Source organism: Jatropha curcas, chromosome 3, assembly GCF_041381405.1.
Source record: "Jatropha curcas cultivar XTBG-Jc1 chromosome 3, XTBG_Jcur_1.0, whole genome shotgun sequence".
Classification (NCBI taxonomy): domain Eukaryota; kingdom Viridiplantae; phylum Streptophyta; class Magnoliopsida; order Malpighiales; family Euphorbiaceae; genus Jatropha; species Jatropha curcas.
In genome coordinates, this window is record NC_143153.1 from 28,900,808 (window position 1) to 28,917,721 (window position 16,914).

Sequence of the window (16,914 nt, forward strand, 5' to 3'; positions counted from 1 at the left end):
AAGATAGAGAGAAGTGTCGAAATCAAAACACACGACATATGTAAAAATATAAAGAATTAATTCTACCACAAAAAAAATACTAAGGAATTAACTTAGAGAGGAAGGATTATACACAAAAAAAAAAAAAAAAAAAAAAAAAAAAAAAAAAAAAAAACTTGTATTATGTAATAACTCTTAGATATTATTCCGTTACTCATAATCACTTCATGCATCTTAGTTCCAACACTCTTCACATATTATTACTGAAGAACATTCAAATTTTACTAACAAATAACACATTTTTCTTTCAAAAAAAAAAAAAAAAAAAAAAAAACACATTTAAGTTTAGGTCTTCAAAGAAGAAGAACTTACAACATGCAAGGAAAATTACTCAACGGCCCACTTGAAGACTAGAATCAGTTATGGAGGGTTGACTAACGCTAGCAGCAGGTGGTGCAGTTGCATGAAATATAGGCACAGGCATTTTAGAAGGAAGATATGGAATTTCATTCTCAAATTTCAAAACTTGAATTGCTTGTCTTATTGAAGGCCTATGAGCACGATCAGGATGAGCGCACCATAATCCAACGATCATCAGACACTCAATTTGCCTCTCATCAAAATCCATATAAAGTTCCTTGTCAAAACCCAAATGAAGCTTACCATGCCCATAGAGTTCCCAAATCCACTCTACTAGATTCATTTCATTTTCTTGCTTAATTATATGATCAACTGCTCTTTTCCCACTGGCAATTTCTAAAGCCACGATCCTAAAGCTGTATACATCTGATTCTTTACTAGCTCTTCTAGTGAGCATGTATTCCGGAGCTAAGTAACCAAGAGTTCCGGCCAACCCAGTTGTCTGTGGACCGAGTGCATGGTCCATAAGACGCGCTAAACCAAAATCACCAAGCTTCACATTAAAATTAGAGTCGAGCATTACATTGCTCGACTTAACATCTCTATGCACAACGCATTGCTCCCATTCTTCATGAAGATAAAGCAAAGCCGAGGCTAGACCAAGTGATATTTTGTAACGTACAGACCATGGAAGAGGATTTTTCTTACCAAATAAGTGAGCATCAAGACTACCATTAGGCATGAGCTCATAAACAAGTAGAAATTCACCTCTATCATGACACCAACCCAAAAGTTGCACGAGATTTCTATGCCTCAATTGGCCAATTGTTTTCACTTCAGTTATGTACTCCTTTTTACCTTGTCTTGACCCACTTGAAATTTTCTTTACAGCAATTGCTATATCTATATCTATTAAGTACCCTTTATAAACAGCACCAAACCCTCCTTTACCTAACAATCTTTCATTTGAGAAATTATTAGTAGCTGAAACAAGATCTTGGTAAGAAACTCTTCTCGGTCCTGCTCCTCTTTCGAGTTCTTCATTATTTATTGATGTTGTTAAGTTCATTTTCACCGCTCTTATTCTTTTCCTCCTCCAGGAAATCAAAATTCCTACTACTGCCACAGTTCCGAGAAGACATAAAGAAACTGCAACTCCAACTATTGTTCTTGTCTTTTTTGAAAATTTTTCAGTTTTTTCATTTATTTCCAAGGTGGAGTTGAATTCCCATGAAAGAATTTGATCTCTTTCCTGGATTGCGCCTGTAGCAGCTGAAAAACCAATAGTAACAAACTCAGGCAAAACCTTGGTGAGATCAATTACACAATGTAAACTAGAATTTTCTTGAGGATTTACGGTGTTTTTGTAAGACCATGAAACACTCAAATTTTTACTACTACCACTGTAAGAAATCCACACATCAGCAGTATCTCCGCTATGAAAACTCGCATTCTGTTATGAGCATGGAATCAAGATGGAGAGAACCGTGCCAGGCACGCCTCAACACAATGGTGTAGCTGAGCGCATGAATCGAACGTTGACAGAAAGAGCCAGAAGCTTACGTATACAATCTGGCTTACCAAAGCAGTTCTGGGCAGAACCAGTCAACAGAGCAGCTTACTTGATCAACCGAGGTCCATCGGTACCATTGGAGCACAAAATACCAGAAGAGGTATGGAGTGGAAAAGAAGTAAAACTCTCACACCTAAGAATTTTCAGTTGTGTAGCATATGTGCATATAGGTGATCATGGTAGGAACAAGCTTGATCCCAAATCTAAGAAATGCATTTTCATCGGCTATGGCGGTGATAAGTTTGGATACCGCCTCTAGGATGAAGAAAACAAGAAAGTGATCCACAGCAGAGATGTGATCTTCAATGAAAGAATGATGTATAAGAACAGACATAACACAGTTGCCAGCGACTCAGAGAAGAGTGGGCCAGTGTTTGTAGAGATGGACGATATCTCAGAAAATCTGCCGAATGAGTTAGTTAAAGATACTCAATTAGAGGAATCAACTGACACACCACAAACTTCTCCTCCAAAAGCTTTAAGAAGGTCTGAATGTCCTCCAAAGCCTAACAGAAAATATATGAATTATTTGTTATTAACAGATGGAGGAGAACCTGAATGCTTTGAGGAAGCATGTCAAACAGCAAATGCCAGCAAGTGGGAGCTTGCCATGAAAGACGAAATGAAGGCTTTAATCTCCAATCAAACATGGGAACTAGCTGAGTTACCCGTGGGAAAGAAGGCACTTCACAACAAATGGGTGTATCGAGTGAAAGAGGAACATGATGGTTCCAAGAGATACAAAGCTCGACTGGTAGTCAAAGGGTTCCAGCAGAAGGAAGGAGTTGACTACACCGACATATTTGCACCAGTTGTAAAACTCAATACAATCAGGTCTGTGTTGAGTATTGTTGCCAGTGAAGGGCTCTACCTTGAGCAGTTGGACGTAAAGACGGTGTTTCTTCGCGGAGACTTGGATAAGGAGATATACATGTACCAGCCGGAAGGATTCTCAGAAAAAGGAAAAGAGAATATGGTGTGCAAACTCAAGAAGAGCTTGTATGGACTGAAACAAGCTCCAAGACAGTGGTACAAAAAGTTCGACAGTTTCATGCACAATGAAGGCTTCCAGAAGTGCAATGCCGACCACTGTTGCTACTTCAAAAGGTTTAAGACTAGTTATATCATTCTGTTACTTTATGTTGATGATATGTTAGTAGCAGGACCAGATATAAACAAAATCAAAAACTTGAAGAAGCAATTGTCAAAAGAATTTGACATGAAGGACTTGGGTCCAGCGAAAAAGATTCTTAGAATGCAAATCACAAGAGATAAGCAAAAACAGGTGTTGCAGTTATCTCTGGTGGAGTACATCAATCGTGTATTGCAAAGATTCAACATGAACGAAGCTAAGCCGGTCAGCACACCCTTGGCTAGCCATTTTCGCCTATCCAAGGACCAGTCCCCTCAGACGGAAGAAGAGAGAAAAGACATGGCCAAAATTCCTTATGCTTCAGCCATAGGAAGTTTGATGTATGCGATGGTTTGTACGAGACCAGATATTGGCCATGCAGTGAGAGTTGTTAGCAGGTATATGTCAAATCCAGGGAAAGCTCATTGGGAAGCTGTAAGGTGGATTTTGAGGTATCTACGAGGCACTACTGAAAAGTGTTTGTACTTTGGTAAAGGAGAACTAAAAGTACAAGGTTATGTAGATGCAGACTATGGAGGCGATATTGATCACCGAAGAAGCACCACATGTTATATTTTCACTGTTGGTACTACAGCTGTTTGTTGGATGTCACAGGTATAGAAGATTGTAGCTCTATCCACCATAGAAGCTGAATATGTCGCAATGACAGAAGCCAGCAAAGAGATGATATGGCTTCAAGATTTGTTAACAGAGTTGGGATTCAAGCAGGAAAAGAATATTTTGTACAGTGATAGTCAGAGTGCAATACATTTGGCAAAGAATTCAGCATTCCATTCTAGAACAAAACATATTGGTCTTCGATATCATTTCATCAGGTCTCTGCTTGAGAATGATGTGCTAAAGTTAGAGAAGATTCAAGGAAATAAGAATCCAGCTGACATGTTAACAAAGGTGATGACCATTGACAAACTGAAGTTGTGCTCGACTTCAGTTGGCCTGCTAGAATAAACAGACCAGAGAAGATTGCCGCAGAATTAATGTGTGAAGACAGATTGAAATCAGTCTTCAAGTGGGAGATTGTCAAAGTTAGGTTGGTAGGTTGTGGTGTACCCACACACGTGATGAAAAAAAAATTAGGTGATGGAGAGCCGTGAATGAATGATACACGGCTCTCTCATCTTCCTCTCCTATTTATAGGAGAGGATTTGCCTCCGTTTAAATACACCAAATAGAGAGAGTGAGAGCAATTGTGAGAGAGAAAAATAGTGAGATTATTCAAGAAGAAAAATTAAGCTTAATTTTTCGGGTATTCTTGAATAGAGGGTTGTGAGTGTATGTAAACACTTTATTTATTTTTCTCCTATAAAAGATATGTGGCAGTCCGAAGACGTAGGCAAGATTGGCCGAACTCCGTTATCAAATTGTGTGTTATTTTCGACTTATTAGGGATTTTGCGTAATTTTTTCCCAATATTTTTAGAGTAAAGAAGAAAAAAAAAAAAGAAGAAGAAGAAGAAGACTTGAATCTGAATTTGAATTTTTGTATAATTTTCTTTATACGTTTCAAATTAAAATGAGCTATCTAGAAGGGATTAATTTTACCTTTTAAAATCTATTATATTGAGTTGTCTTTACACTCAATTACAAGGAAAGATACCCTCGAATAATTTATGTTAAGATTCAATTCAATAGAACTGTGACATTGCAAGTTCAAAAATTCAGCCCACACTGTTCTGCTCTTTCGGGCCCAGAATTTAACAAACTTAGGTCACAAGTTATTTCTGGAATGCAATCTATCATATGCTCTGATAAGAAAGAATCAGAACAATTCTGCAGTACAAGAAGAAAGATTCACAACAGAAAAGACCAGACTAATGAATCAAAAGGTTCATGACCCAACAATCTGATTATTTACCTAATCAACGACCAACTGCAATGCTAGAATTAGTGATGGAAGGCTCAGTAGAACTAACAGATGGCATAGGGACACAAAACATAGGAACAGGCATTTTAGCAGGCAAATCTGGAATTGCAGCTTCAAAATTCAACACTTGAATTGCTTGTCTGATTGATGGCCTTACGCTATAATCAGGATGTGCACACCATAATCCAACAATCACTAGGCATTCAATTTCTTTCTCATTATACTCCATATTAAGCCTCTTGTCAATCCCTAAATGCAATTTTCCACATCCATAAAGATCCCATATCCACTCTACCAAACTTACTCCACTTTTTTGCACAATGGGATCGATCGCCTTTCTTCCACTAGCAATTTCCAATGCAACAACTCCGAAACTATATACATCAGAATCTTTACTAGCTCTTCCTATGCTTATATATTCCGGAGCCAAATACCCTAATGTGCCTGCAATTGCTGTCGTTTGAGGACCCAGTTCATGATCCATAAGTCGAGCTAATCCAAAATCTCCAAGTTTTACGTTAAAATTAGAATCTAGCATTACATTGCTTGATTTAACATCTCTATGTACTACACATTGCTCCCATTCTTCATGAAGATATAATAAAGCAGAAGCCAATCCAAGTGATATTTTGTAGCGCACAGACCATGGAAGAGGATTTTTCTTGCCAAACAAGTGAGAATCAAGACTACCATTTGGCATGAACTCATAAACAAGTAGAAATTCACCTCTGTCATGACACCAACCAATAAGTTGTACCAAATTTCTATGCCTCAGTTGACTAATGGTTTTGACTTCAGTAATGTACTCTTTTTTCCCTTGTTTAGATCCTCTAGAAAATTTCTTTACAGCAATTGCCATATCTATTTCATTTAAATACCCTTTATAAACAGCACCAAACCCTCCTTCTCCTAGCTTTCTCTCATCAGAGAAATTATTGGTTGATGAAACAAGATCTTCATAAGAAAATCTTCTTGGTCCTGCTCCTCTTTCAAGATCTTCATTAATGGAAGTTATGCCTGTCGATAATTTCATTGCCTCAGCTTTTCTCCTTCTGATAATCTTCTTTCTTCTTTGTGAAATCTCCATTGATGTTATCACTCCAGCTATTAAAAGAAAAGCTGAGACCGAAACACTAACAATCACTTTAATCTTCTTTGGCTTATTTCCATTTGTAATCTTGATATCTAAACTTGAACTAAACTCCCATGATTTAAGTGTATGCCGAGCTCCATTTATGCCTGTTGCAGCGGATAACCCAATAGTTACTTTCTCAGGCAAAGCTTTGACTAAGTCGATTGTGTAAAACAAGCTGGAATTCTCATGAGAATTTGAGGTGGATTTATAGTTCCAAGACACGCTCAAATTTTTACTAGAAGAATTGTAGCTAATCCAAACATCAGCAGTATCTCCGCTATGGAGACTAGCATTCCAAGGAGTATAAACAGCAGAAGCAATAGAGTTATTATTAATCCCAACATGTTCTACTGGAGGATCCCATTCTTCATTAGGAAATGAATCAAATTCCACAGTAACAATTTGGTTTTGAGAAGAATCACTAGTCGACGTATTAAAAAGGCCTAAAAACCCACCAGCAGAATTAGGAGGGATTTGAAATCCAACAGGAGCAAGAAAGAATACAATTCCATGGCCGTAAGCAGAACGACCTTGAACATCAATAATGAAAGAGAAATGGGTTGAGAAATCAGAAACCTTTCCTGTATGAGAATCCCAAACAGGAATAGGTTCTGCATAGGTGACCCAACCAACACGACATACATAAGTAAGCTTGTTAATTAGTTCAACAGCTCCAACAGAAGGCACTGCATCACCTTGATATAAAATATTGGTAGAACTAGGATCGAAGCGAGTTATTTTGAAATTAATGGAACTTGCAAATGGAAGAATTAGTAAATGAAAGGTTATAATAAATAAGAAATTTATCATAAGGGAATTGAAGAACAAGATGGCCATGGAAGCAGAAAAGAGATGAAACAATGTACCGTACAGAATCAGCAGTCAGGCATATATATATATATATATATATATATACAATCCTTCAATTTATTTTTATAATAATCAATCCCTTTGTAAAGGAATGATTAATCATCACTGCGGAATTATCTCCGGCACAACAGCGTCAACTATTTGAAATCATAAAGAAAAGAGGTTTAATCTAAAGTTGACCTCAAATATTGGATTAATTAATTTTGTTTCCAACTATGTTGCAGGAAATATTTTATGATTTGCAGGCTCAAATTTTGTCTTCTTGTGTCCTTCGTGTTGGAGAATAGCCGGTGGAGAATTATAAAAAATGATAAAAAAAATTATAAGGATATATAATTAGTTTGGTGGAGAATTTAATATGGCTTGTAGAAATATGGTTAATTCAGTGCTTGTAGACTCGGATTTGGAAGTTAAAAGTTACTTATTATCATATCTGATCCGATGCAGTTCATCTTTGCTTAGCTGTATATCCTGTTTAGTTCACCTTGCACATGAATTGTTGTGCTGCTCTTTCTTTGACACAAACATGAAGGCACATAATGGAACAACTCAAGTCTTGCAATTTAAATATGTGTAGAAAATTATTTTCCAAGTTTTATAAATATTTTCTGTGAACTCAGGTGTTGGTTGACTCTAATTATATTTTTATTAGAATTTTTTTTTATTTATAAAATTAATATATTTTATTTCTTATATGAGTTTGAGCCTTCTAAAAGTTGTTTAAAATAAAATTTACTAACATTTTTGTCAAATTCATATTAATTTTTTCCGGAAAAATGTCATAACCCTAAAAATGAATTCTTTTTTTTTTTTTTTGGAAAAATAATACTCAATTATTAGTGGTTTAGTAATCATCACTTAAGAGTATCGTGGCTTACAATATTTCTATCCCCAGTCAGTAAATATTAGGAAAATATATTTGGTAATGCTGCTACGTGCATATATTAATTTTATTACTTTTCCATTGACATCTTTAATAAAAAAAAAAAGTATAATTATAGAAATCAAATAAACTTTATTATAAAAAATTATATATATATATATATATATATATGAAGGACACCTATGCTAGGTACCTTGCTATAGTTGAAGATTAGGATAAGAATATTGAGAAAATGTTTTAAATCAATTGTCCATTATTATCATCCTTTCTTTGGAAGAAAACCGAGCTCAGAAAAAACGCAGCTCCTGTTATAGCAACCGTGTAAAGAAATTCCCTGCGAGGCCAAGCATTTCCCCTTTGATGTCTACGACCTGCATTAATATACCTCCGGTGGCGGCAACGATGACAATTCGGTATTTGATTCCCACGAACATCCTAAAATTAGAAAAGAACAGTGATTTAATGTTAGCACCCAATATTTCCATTTCGGCAGTTCAATGTAGCTCAAAGCCGAAACCACTCCAAACTTAGCTAAATCAAATTTGATTTCTATTTTGGTTGATTTTAGTCTGATTTGGATTTTAGGTAGTTTTCCATCTTTAACATTTTTGCCTTTTTACCATAATTAACTTCTTTTTTTCAGCACGATTTAGCTATTTTCAACCGGTTCGTAGCTATAATCTATAATGAGAATTTAATATATGAGAAAGATATCCTTAAAAATAATTAAAAAAAATATTCAGACACAATAATCCAATGATCATCCTAATATTTAAACATTAACAACATACGAAACAGGCTTGTTTGAGTAATATCTCCGCGCTTCCCTCTTAGGAACCGTTTCTCTACAGAATTTGCACCTTTCCAATTTACGAGTGCAATGTTCAATATGCAAATTAATATTTGGGGCTGGAATTGCTTTCTCACTAACCAACATAATAAATTATCAGAGCTTCTAATATTAAACAATTCCCAAAATCAAGAAATTACATTCATACATAAAGATATAATTTGTAATTCACAAACCAGTTTGTGCAAATTGTAGTGGAATCTTCAGGAGAAATTGCCATTTAGCTCCCCTGAAAATGTATCTACAAACCAAAATTAATTGGCTCCAAAGAAAGCAAAATATATATTAATTTCAAGAAACTTGATTAAATAAATATTAAACAAATAGTTGGATCAATCTAAGAGTTTAGGAAATAAATCAAGAAAAGTATACTTTTGATCTTGATATTGCCTTTTAATATTTTGCTAATGGTTAGTTTGAGATTCTTGGCTTTGGAATTGGAGAATGCTTTTTAAGTTTTGGAGTTCTCGCGGTTACCTTCAAATAGTCTTGGGCTATCATTTACTTAGCTCGGAGCCTTATGATAGTCTCCATTCCGAAGCAATCAAGTTGGCTTTCCCTTGTCTGACAAATTCATATTGCACTGGCAGATCTAGAAACTTTTTTTTTTTTTACTAGATTAAATATATAATTTTTTATTAAAAAAAAGGTCAAAAACATAAATAAATTGAACTATATGAATTAATTTAGATAATATACATATATATTAGAAAATTCAAAAACAAAAAAAGGTCAATTTATCCCTCTTTTTATTAAGTGGATCTGCCACTGCGAACGGGCTTATAATTTCGGGAAGATATTTTTTTTGTCCTTGAGGTTTTGCATAATTAATCAACTCGTACTCGTGTTTTTGACTATTAATTATTTAATCCCTGAGGTTTGATTCCGTCATGTTAAACAATGCTTCCGTTCAAATTCAGCTGCTTTTGCCGTTAAATCGCAGTAAAAACAAAGAGAGAGAAGAGAGATATATTATTAAATGCCATATTGTACCCTTAATGAGATCAATCAAAAGGAGATATTTTGAAATAACTCCATCCAACCCAACCTCATTCCACCTAAATCTCCAGAAATAGGCATTTCATACCCCTAATTTTTCTTGCAAAGGACAATCACAACAACCATGAGTAGCATCAATATGCACATTATAAAAACGCAAATAATCGATTTTAAGTAACCAATCTCTGCATCTAGGCATTCCAGCCTCCCTGCCATGCTTCTCATCTCGGTCTGAATCAACAAAATCTCCTCCTTCACATCACTAACACCTTGAGTAACGCTTCTTTGCCTCACTTCATTCTCACTATTAGCTTTGGTTTGGCTAGAATTAGGCATGGCCGGTTCAATGAACCGACGGTTTCGGCTCATTGAACCGCCGGTTCGAGAAGTTTAAAATTTTGAACCGGAACCGGCCCTTGAACCTCCGGTTTCGGTCCGGTTCCTGTTCCGGCACGGTTCAGCACGGTTCCGGCGAACCGAAGGTTCAAATTACGGTTCCGATTCGGTTCCGGCATTACGCAAATTTTTAAAAAAATAATAAAATTTTGATTTCGAATTCATGAATAAATAATAATTTTAAAATGTTTAAATTTTATTAACTAAATAAATTATTATAAAATTTTAAAACAAAAACTTCTATTAATTTAGAACTATTATTATATTAAATTTACAAATTTTGCTAACTCACTGATATAGAAAATCAAAGCCTATATAGTTCTTTTTTTTTTTTGTTACATTGGAAAATAACCTCTTAATTATTACAATTAATTTTAGTCATCGGTGCCACTAGTCTCCGTTAATGAGTCCGAATCATCATCATCGCTTGAATTTTGCTGGTCTTGAGTTCTCACTTGGATGATGTGATTTTAAATACCTATTGAGAGTGCCATATCCTCCTCCAAGCTTGAATGCATATTCTTTTTTGCAATAATTACATCGAACCGCATTGATTTCTTCATTATCTTGAACAATTTTTGCAAAGTGCTTCTTGAAAATATCTGATTTTGGTGGTTTACCTATTGAAATATTAGGAGATATTGCTTCTTGTGGTGAAAAATCAAACAATGGATCATTTGAATCAATTTCTTCCACGCTTTGAGCAACTCGCTTTCCTTTGGAGATTTGTGAATTGTGTGCCATAATTTTAAATGGAATTATGGAAAAAAAAATGAATAAATGGAATATGAATTTAATAGAATTTAGAATTGGATGTATGAAAATAAAGCAATATTAAGAAGAGGAGAGATAGAATATAATTGGTTGTGAAAAAAAAATAATCAACTCATCATATTTATACATATTTTTCATTTATGTAGTTTCCCAAATTGTCCCTTACAACAGAAAAAAAACAATTATATTTTTGGATAATTTAGTAAATTATAATAAATAAATAAATAATTAAATTATAATAAAATAATTATAGCCGTTTGAACTTTGTTTGAACTTTAAGTTTAACGTTGTGTGAATTTAATGTATATTATATTCATGATGATGATTACATTTACATAGGTCAAAAGGTATTTGTAAAAAAAATTTAAACGTTGATGATGTTAAAAAAACAAAAAAAGGTGAATGATGATGTTTTCTTTTTTTTAAAATTAAAATGATGATGTTTTTTTTCATAAATAATTTTATATGTGAATCCGGTTCGAACCGGACCGGAACCGCCGGTTAACCGCCGGTTCCGGGCCGGTTCAGGTTCATTTTTTAACATTCACATGAACTTTAACCGGCCTTTGAACCGCCGGTTCCGGTTCAAAATTTTGAACCGCCGGTTTCGGTCCGGTTTCGGTCCGTCTACAGTACGGTTCGGTTCCGGTTAGAACCGAACCGGTGGCCATGCCTAGCTAAAATCAACGTCAACTTGCTTACACCAGCCCAGAAATGATCCACAGACATTATCGACACAATAATAGTAGAGACGATTTTTGTTTAGAGATCCTTATCTTGGCTCTTTTCCCATACTTACAATACAAATTGACAAACCTCCCCTCAAATGAGTTGTTGCCGTCGCATGATGAAGACATGATAAAGGGTTTTGTGAGAGAGAAAAAACCCTAGCCTTTGATTTTGTAGAGAAAGTTCAGAAGTGGAAGGAAATTAGATATAATCTATTTCAAAATATCTCTTTTTGATTGATCTCATTAAGGGTACAGTATCACATTTAAGAATATATCTTTCTCCTCTCTCTTTGTTTTTACATCGATTTAACGGCAAAAGCAGTTAAATGTGACAGAATCAAATCTCAGGGACTAAATAATTAATAGTCAAAAACACGAGGACGAGTTGATTAATTATGCAAAACCCTATGGATGAAAAAAATATTTTCCCTATAATTTCTTTTATTGTTCCTATAAAAAATAAAGGCCGATACTTTGATGTAATTAACTTGTGGCAAAATCGAGAAAAAATCAAATATAACGGAAATTTGTTTCACATAGGGATTTAATTTTGATCAAGTGATTTTCTATGTAATTAGTTTATTTCAAATCAAGGAAATAATTAAATATAACAAAAAATTAGTTTATATATGTGAATTGAAACCTTATTAATTAAATAACATTTTGATACTTTTGGTGTAATTAATATTATAAAATTGAGGAATAAATAACCAAATTCATTTCAAATATGAAGGTTAAATCTTTGTCAAGTAAAAATAGTAAAATACTGTGAACTTTGCACATGATGAAATTTCGCTCTATTTCAACCATATGATGTATCAATCATTTTAGAATATAAAATTACCATGAATTTCACATGTTACTGCTCTTAAAAATTCTACACCGACTAAATAACAAATTTACAAAGAGTATATAAAGATTGCAAGCTAATTCACTAATTTGTTAGTATTAACCTTTTAATGTTGGTTGGCTCAAATCCAAATAAGCTTATATCATATTTTCTACTTCAGCAGGTTCTAACCCACTACTCAGTTTACCTCTACCCTTTCAATCTGTATTAGTTGCAATTGCATTCTCTTTTTTAAATTTTAATTATGAGATGTAATTAATCTCTAAGTTTCATTTTAAGATATATTTATCCAAAAGTTAAAAATAGAGTGCAATTACAATAATTTTTATTTATTTTAATAATTTTAACCACGTTCTTGTAGCAAGAAAAGAATTAAATCAAATCCGGTAGTTCTTAAATATATATCACAATATTATAAATCAAGTAAAAGAGAATTTAGAAAAAAATAATTAAAATGAGATAAAGTAAATGATGTGTAAATTAAAATATTAAATTTAATAAAGTGAAACAATTGCTTTTACAAAAGCTAATAGCTAATAATGAAATATTAATATAAATATTTAAAAAATGAAAATTAACCAATTAATAATAATATATTCATCAGGGGAATAAACATTTAACAAAAATGTTTAATGATATACATTTATAAAAATTTATATAGCATAATATATGTGATTTGAATTTTTTTCTATACAAATTAAAGTAGGCTTTCAAAAAATAAAGTTGATGAAATTGATTTTGGATTAATAAATAAATATTTAATAGTACATTAAGCAATTATTTTTGTTTTTAAACTAAGTAGGAATTTTTTACCTATACAGTAGATAGTTGATATCTCCTATATTCTAGCATCAAATGGCTAAGTTTTTAAACAATAAAATCTGATGGCCATTAATTATTCACTATGGATGCAGAATTATTAACATTCTTATTAACTTGGTGTAATTAAAAATTTTAATTACGTAAAAATAAATTTAATATTTTTATTAACTAATTAAATTATGATGAGAATCCTTACATATCAATTGATTTATGATATTATAATTATAGTCTTCACAATAATTAATATTTATTCTTAATATTATTCAAAATCGCTGGAAGTATACGGAGTTGAATGGTTTACAAATAATATATATATATATATATATATATATATATATATATAGTGTTGTTAATAACTTTTTGCCATCAAAACCACGTAGTCATAATTCATTGAATCCACTTTTAATCACACGGCCTTGGTGAGTTTCAAAAGAAAAATCATATTATATTTTTATATTATGTTAAAATTAATCAATTCATCCTCGTTTTTTTTTTCAAATACATTATTTCATTTTTTATATTTGGTTCCTTCAACTATTTAACTTTCATTTGTGGAGTTTTTTCCATTAAATATCTTGTAAAAAGATGAAAAAATATTTTTTACCTTTTGTCACACATTTAATGAAGAAAGCAAAAAATAAAAAATGAAACGAATGATTATTTCAAAAAAAAAAATGAGGAGTTTTGGACAAACAATGAATTTAAAGTAAGTACTTCTAATTCCAGATCAAAATTTTCTTTTGGCGACCGCAACTCCACCACCAGCAGCCATCTCCTCAACAAGCGACTATCTCTGCAGCAAGCTCTATGGCTCGCAAGTAGCAATCGCCAGGTAATTTGCTTTTTTTTTCTTCACTATAAGTTAGTGTGAGTGTGGTTTGGTTTTGTGGGTGTAAATAGGTGTTGCTATGATAGAGCAAGTGAAATGGTGGTAGGGATTTTGGGGAATTTCTCAGGGTTTTGTTATTCTTAGCATACAACCGTGACTATGAGTAGTGACATTTTCCAGTGCGTGATAAATAGATAATAATTTCAACGAAATCAGAAGACCTTTTTTTCTTAGCTTCAGAATTCAAAACAATCATTTACGCTTTATAAATTTGGTTGGCACAAATTATGAGATAAATTATTTATTCCAATGGATTTGCAGTTGAAAATCAACCCTTTTGTTCCTGGACATACTGAGTCCATCTATGTCATATATATAATGTTATCGGCTTCTAGTTACTTACTGAAGCTGATTAATCAAACTTCTCAGTTGTAACTATATACACACGCCAAATTCTTGCTTTTATAGGGGAATTTTCATTGGTACAAGAGACCATTGCCAACTTCAGTTATGCTCTTGCCCACCAACTGTTTGATCTATTGCCTTACCGTTTTTTAATGGGCAAATCTTGTTAAATCAGGTTTAGATGCGTTGAGTGAAAAATGTGGCGAAATCTTGCCACAGATCGTAATAGCTACATCATGCAATTCAGATTTTATAGCTCTAAAGTTGACTGGAAAAAGCTAAGGCCTATGATATTGAAGAGAGTAGAAAATAGAGCAAAGGTGTATCCTATTCAAGAAATGCTTCCCCTTGCGCAAGAAGTCCTTGGAGTCAGAATGCTTCTTATTCAAGGGATATCTATTCTCACCCGGGTGATTCCAGTGGTTGCCTGCAAGTAAGTTGTTGAATATTTGATGTTTGATTATCTTTTGAACTTAACAAGAATTGGCATAAACTATGAAATATACATAACAAGAATGAACAATATGATATTTTCACTTTGATTTATCAGCATTTCTTATGTCCATCTGAAAAATGTCTTTGCAGGTTCTGTCCAGAAGTATACATTGGTGAGAAAGGCCATTTAATTAAGACTTGCTGGGGTTACAGGCGTGGCCCTAAAAATCAGGTTCATGAATGGATTACTGGTGGTCTAAATGATATACTTGTCCCAGTAGAGACATTTCGCCTGGATAATATGTTCCAAAAGATTATCAAACATGACCAAAGATTTGATTTTGATCGTGTTCCTGCAGTTGTTGAGCTATGCAGGCAAGCAGGTGCTGAGGTATCTCCGGAAATTGTCATCAGTGATTTTGATGAAGCTCAGTCTTTGTCACCTTCGGATCTTGTGTTTGTAGCCAATAAAACTTTGAGAGCATGGGAGACACTTAGATCAGGTGTGCAGAAGTTGTTGTTTGTTTATCCTTCAAAAGTTTGCAAACATTGTTCAGAAGTTCATGTTGGGCCATCCGGACACAAGGCTCGCCTTTGTGGGATATTTAAGTATGAGAGTTGGCGTGGAACACACTTCTGGAAGAAGGCAGGGGTAGATGATTTGGTGCCTCCTAAGATTGTGTGGCGGAGACGGCCACAAGATCCTCCAGTTCTTTTGGATGAATGGCGGAATTTTTATGGACATGCACCAGCTGTCGTGGATCTGTGCACAAAGGCTGGTGCTATTGCACCTACAAAATATTACTGTATGATGAAAGTTCAGGGTTTAACAAAGCATGTTTGATTTTGTATGTCCATTGCTTTGAGCCTTAACACTCTGTTTGGATGGGTAGAAAGTTTTGGAGGAAGGAAAATAGCCATGTAAAATAACTGGGGAAGGGGATTTTCCATTATTTGGAAGCTTCAAGGAAAATTGCTGAGGAAAGAAAATTTGCTGTAAAATCCTCCCGGGCACACCAAACTCCAGTCTCTCAAAATCAGAGAGAAAATAACATCTGTGAAGGAAACTTTCACTGTTTCTAGAAATTACAAAAATACCCCATTGCCCTACCTTCACTAATTCACTTCTGTAAATCCAAGTTACAGCAATTGATCTCGCTTTTACCTCCACCATTCTCCACTTTCTCTACCATTCATATCAATCTCGAGGTAAACTTCATCTACTCTTTCAATTTTTGTTTCTACTCTTTCAATCTGTAAATTATTATAGAAAAAATATGGGTCTTTGCTGTATTAAATGCAAAAGATTGCGTCAAGCTTCCTTATCTTGTTTGATTCTGTCTATTAAATCACTGTTTAGTTGCAATCTTATCTTGCCTCTGTTGAAGTTCAAATTTGTACAAGTTTTACTTGCCTGTGTCGTGATGCGGATTCTCAGTGCCTATTGTTAAATCCTATGCTTACAAGGACGATTGCTGAAAAGGAAAACTCATTTCATGCTACCATTAACATCTTACAGTCTTGAGCCTATAGACTTTTTATTTGTGGGGGAAAGTTCATATTGCTTTTGTCTTATCCTGCCATGTTTGTTCCCCCAGCCTGTCGTTGTTCAATCCTTTTCCCCATTGTAAGTTGTTCTTATCAAATAATGAGTGTCCATTGGAACAAATTTGAATTTGAGCACAGAAATGTGGATGACATACTTGTTTGTGAATTTGGTACAATCATTCCTCTTGTTTATTGGTACTAGGTAAACTTGTTTTCATACTTCATGGTATTTTAATTCATTGCCTACATGCCATTGTTGATGAGGTGAATTCCTTCATTTTCTTTAGGCTATTAACTAGTGAGCTAATAAATTTATTAAAAAAATTACATGTAAAATTTTTTATTTAACATACCGTATTTAATATACTTTATTTAATATCTAATATAATTTAATATATCATATTTAATATATTATATAATTTCTTATTTTATCAAATTGAATTCTGTATTCTTTTCATG

General features: G+C 33.6%; 2 protein-coding genes and 1 pseudogene across 2 annotated transcripts; 1 reads left to right on the top strand and 2 right to left on the bottom strand.

Annotated features, from left to right (window-relative positions):
• Positions 1-140: 140 nt before the first annotated feature.
• LOC119369498 (L-type lectin-domain containing receptor kinase IX.1 pseudogene) lies at positions 141-6,873 on the bottom strand (annotated as a pseudogene).
• A 1,180-nt stretch (positions 6,874-8,053) lies between these two features.
• LOC119369497 (uncharacterized) lies at positions 8,054-8,886 on the bottom strand. Its single transcript, XM_089719301.1, has 3 exons — positions 8,843-8,886; positions 8,595-8,742; positions 8,054-8,251 (listed from the first exon to the last, which is right to left on the bottom strand). The coding sequence occupies exons 1-3, from the start codon at positions 8,884-8,886 to the stop codon at positions 8,054-8,056; spliced, it is 390 nt and encodes a 129-aa protein (XP_089575427.1).
• Positions 8,887-13,903: 5,017 nt separating this feature from the next.
• On the top strand, positions 13,904-16,621 carry LOC105631026 (APO protein 4, mitochondrial). The gene is made up of 3 exons (XM_089718654.1): positions 13,904-14,070; positions 14,648-14,905; positions 15,058-16,621. Exons 2-3 carry the CDS (start codon positions 14,670-14,672, stop codon positions 15,749-15,751), a joined length of 930 nt encoding a protein of 309 aa, XP_089574780.1. The 5' UTR covers positions 13,904-14,070; positions 14,648-14,669; the 3' UTR covers positions 15,752-16,621.
• Positions 16,622-16,914: the final 293 nt, after the last annotated feature.